The sequence below is a fragment of the Hibiscus syriacus genome, unplaced genomic scaffold, assembly GCF_006381635.1.
Source record: "Hibiscus syriacus cultivar Baekdansim isolate YM2019G1 unplaced genomic scaffold, ASM638163v2 tig00110384_pilon, whole genome shotgun sequence".
In the NCBI taxonomy this organism is placed as follows: domain Eukaryota; kingdom Viridiplantae; phylum Streptophyta; class Magnoliopsida; order Malvales; family Malvaceae; genus Hibiscus; species Hibiscus syriacus.
In genome coordinates, this window is record NW_024062715.1 from 6,977,683 (window position 1) to 6,980,416 (window position 2,734).

At 32.6% G+C, this 2,734-nt stretch overlaps 1 protein-coding gene across 1 annotated transcript; it reads right to left on the bottom strand.

Moving 5' to 3' along the window:
- Nucleotides 1-796: 796 nt before the first annotated feature.
- LOC120122040 (60S ribosomal protein L34-like) lies at nucleotides 797-2,379 on the bottom strand. Its single transcript, XM_039141293.1, has 4 exons — nucleotides 2,211-2,379; nucleotides 2,050-2,129; nucleotides 1,144-1,253; nucleotides 797-1,031 (listed from the first exon to the last, which is right to left on the bottom strand). The coding sequence occupies exons 1-4, from the start codon at nucleotides 2,287-2,289 to the stop codon at nucleotides 938-940; spliced, it is 363 nt and encodes a 120-aa protein (XP_038997224.1). The 5' UTR covers nucleotides 2,290-2,379; the 3' UTR covers nucleotides 797-937.
- Between the last annotated feature and the right edge of the window lie 355 nt (nucleotides 2,380-2,734).

Below are 2,734 nucleotides of genomic sequence, written 5' to 3' on the forward strand. Positions count from 1 at the left end.
GTTATATAATCTCGTTATGAAAAGATTCAAATTTTACGACACAACTTTAGTGAAGGAGTTAATGGAAATGTTGATGAAGATGCTGAAGGAGATAATGGAAGGAGAGATGGGAAACAAGGAAAAGAGTGAAAGAAGTTTTAATAAAGGAGAGGAAGGAAGAGGAGGAGAGAGAGGAGTTAACGGAAATTAAGTGTCACGGCAACAAAAACTAACAGTAGGGACCTTATTAAAAACGAACTAAAAGTTCGATGATTGTATTACAAGTATCAAAAGTTGGGTGTCCAAAATGCAAGTTCTCTAAAAGTTTGAAGACTATTTATACACTTTACCCTAAATTTAATTTGTCAACATATTATCATTGTTATATGAATTTTTATGTTAGTGTTGATCATGTTTCTCTCTTATTGTCAATAGTAGTGACAGATCCAAAAATTTATGAATAATGATCCAAAATTTTAATTTTCTTTTCTTAAAAGTAATGGCTATGCAAATTTTTTTTTTCTTTTTTCCTTAACACATTAAGTTAAATTTAAACATTTTCACAAAATAATAGGATGCATTTAACCCTACCGGAGCTTAGTACATCCACCCCTGATCAATAGTGATGTTTGTTTGTATCTGGTATTTTTTTTATTGAGTTATTTGATGGAGTATTTAACCTTTTCCTTAAATGATCTATGTAATACCTAATTTTTGTCCAATCTACCATTTTCAACGCCCAATCATTTTTAGTGATGATCAACTATATAAATACTATGGCATGCACCTTGGAAAAGCGAACCAGATATAAAAGATTATTACCAACAACTAAATGCTCATTCATGTCCAAAACAAACGAACTCAACAGTAATAATATGCAGCAATTCACGATCCCTTAAAGCCAAATTTTAACTGAAGCAAAGTAGAGTTTAAAGTAAAGGTTCCTTTATCTCATCTTTTAGCTCTTTGATGACTGCTTTTCCTTGCTTTTCTGGATTTTCAAAACCTTCTTCACTATCTTCTGTTCTTCAACCAAAGAGGCCCTAATGATCCTGTACGAATATAAATCAGTAATTCGACAAATTATTCATCATTACAAAAGGGAAGAAAAATTGCTTCAGCAGTGAATTGGATATTGAAATTAATAAATTTCCGATGGCGCACCTTTCCCTGACCGCACTACCAGATAACACACCACCATAGGCACGGTTCACAGTCCTTCTGTTCCTAGGTAGCCTAGACCTCTTGTATTCCGCAGGCCTCAAATGAGGAATCTGCACAAAAAAGAATATTGAATAAGTCGGAAAGACTCCTTACTACATGAAGTTGTCAGTCAACTAGCAAAATCAGCATGAAACAGAATCTAGCACCCTGAAAACAATCGAAACAAACCATTCCGAAGGGAATGGGAAAACACAAGTTTTAATCCTAAACAAAGCATCATCTCATCAAAACATTCCCATTGTTCGGAAACACACCACACTATTTACAGGACAATATCCCACTCAAAATATAAAATTGGAGCAGTAATGCAGTATATTTTTGAAAGTATGACATTGAAGTAGAATTAAACAAAATGTTACATTCAAGAACAAGGAACGCGGAACATAGTTGTTGCACATCTGAGAATTAAAACAATCTATATGACAAAAACAAACTAAAATTTTAGCAAATTTCAATTCTACCTGCCTTTGATTAGAAAAACAATTTACAAATGATTAGTGTGGATACACGAATATATCACATTACACAAAAATAACACGAACACAACACAGATACACTCAAAATATAATACGAATTACAAATGTATCAAAATAAAAAATACGTAAGATACTTGACACTTGACAAAATACACAAACAATACATGTATTATACACGAATTGTTGGATCTAATTATATTAGAATTCGGAGCGATTCCTAGTAACAACCCATCAATTCAAAACCTAGTAACAACCCATCAAGTCAAAAAGAATAATTTTTCATTTTCCTTGCCCACCATTTTTCAACATCCATACAGGTATATTTAAGATGACATAGATAGCATAAACTAAAAATTTTATAAGAACATACCCCTTGGATCCGTTTGCCGGTAACGGGGCATTTGGGTCCGCTGGCTCTCTTCTTAGTTGTCTGGTAGACAAGTTTTCCACCTTCGAAATTAAACCAATGTCAGCGGAAAAGAAATGATTTCATCGCTATATAAATAATCCATTGAAGGAGTATCGATTTACCGGGAGTTTTGACGACCCGATGCTGGTTAGACTTGGTGGCGTAGCTATGGCGCGTCCGGTACGTCAGCCGCTGAACCATTTTTCTTCCTCAGCTTCGGTACTCTCTCTCTTGATGGAGGCGGAGACCGGAAGGGATTTTGTTTCAGTGAAAATAGCGAATTAAAGCTTTGGGATTGAATGACAAATGATGCCCTAAATCTGACGGCTTCGATCGTTTCTTTTAACGGTTGGGATTTTGTATCTTTAGCTCCTCCATTATTTATTTACTCTTGCGAAATTATATAACTCTGTAAAAAATACAAATCTTCATAAAAAGATCTTATATTTAAAAAATTAAATAATTAGAACAAGTAACATATGTGACAGGTTTTGAACATTATTTTTTTAAATTAAAAATATAATTATTTATTTTAATAACTTTGTCTAAATATTAAATAATTAATTTAATAAGTAAATTATAAATTTGATCACTTACTTTTAATCTATTCTTAAGTTATTAAAGTTCAAAACTTTTTAATTTATCC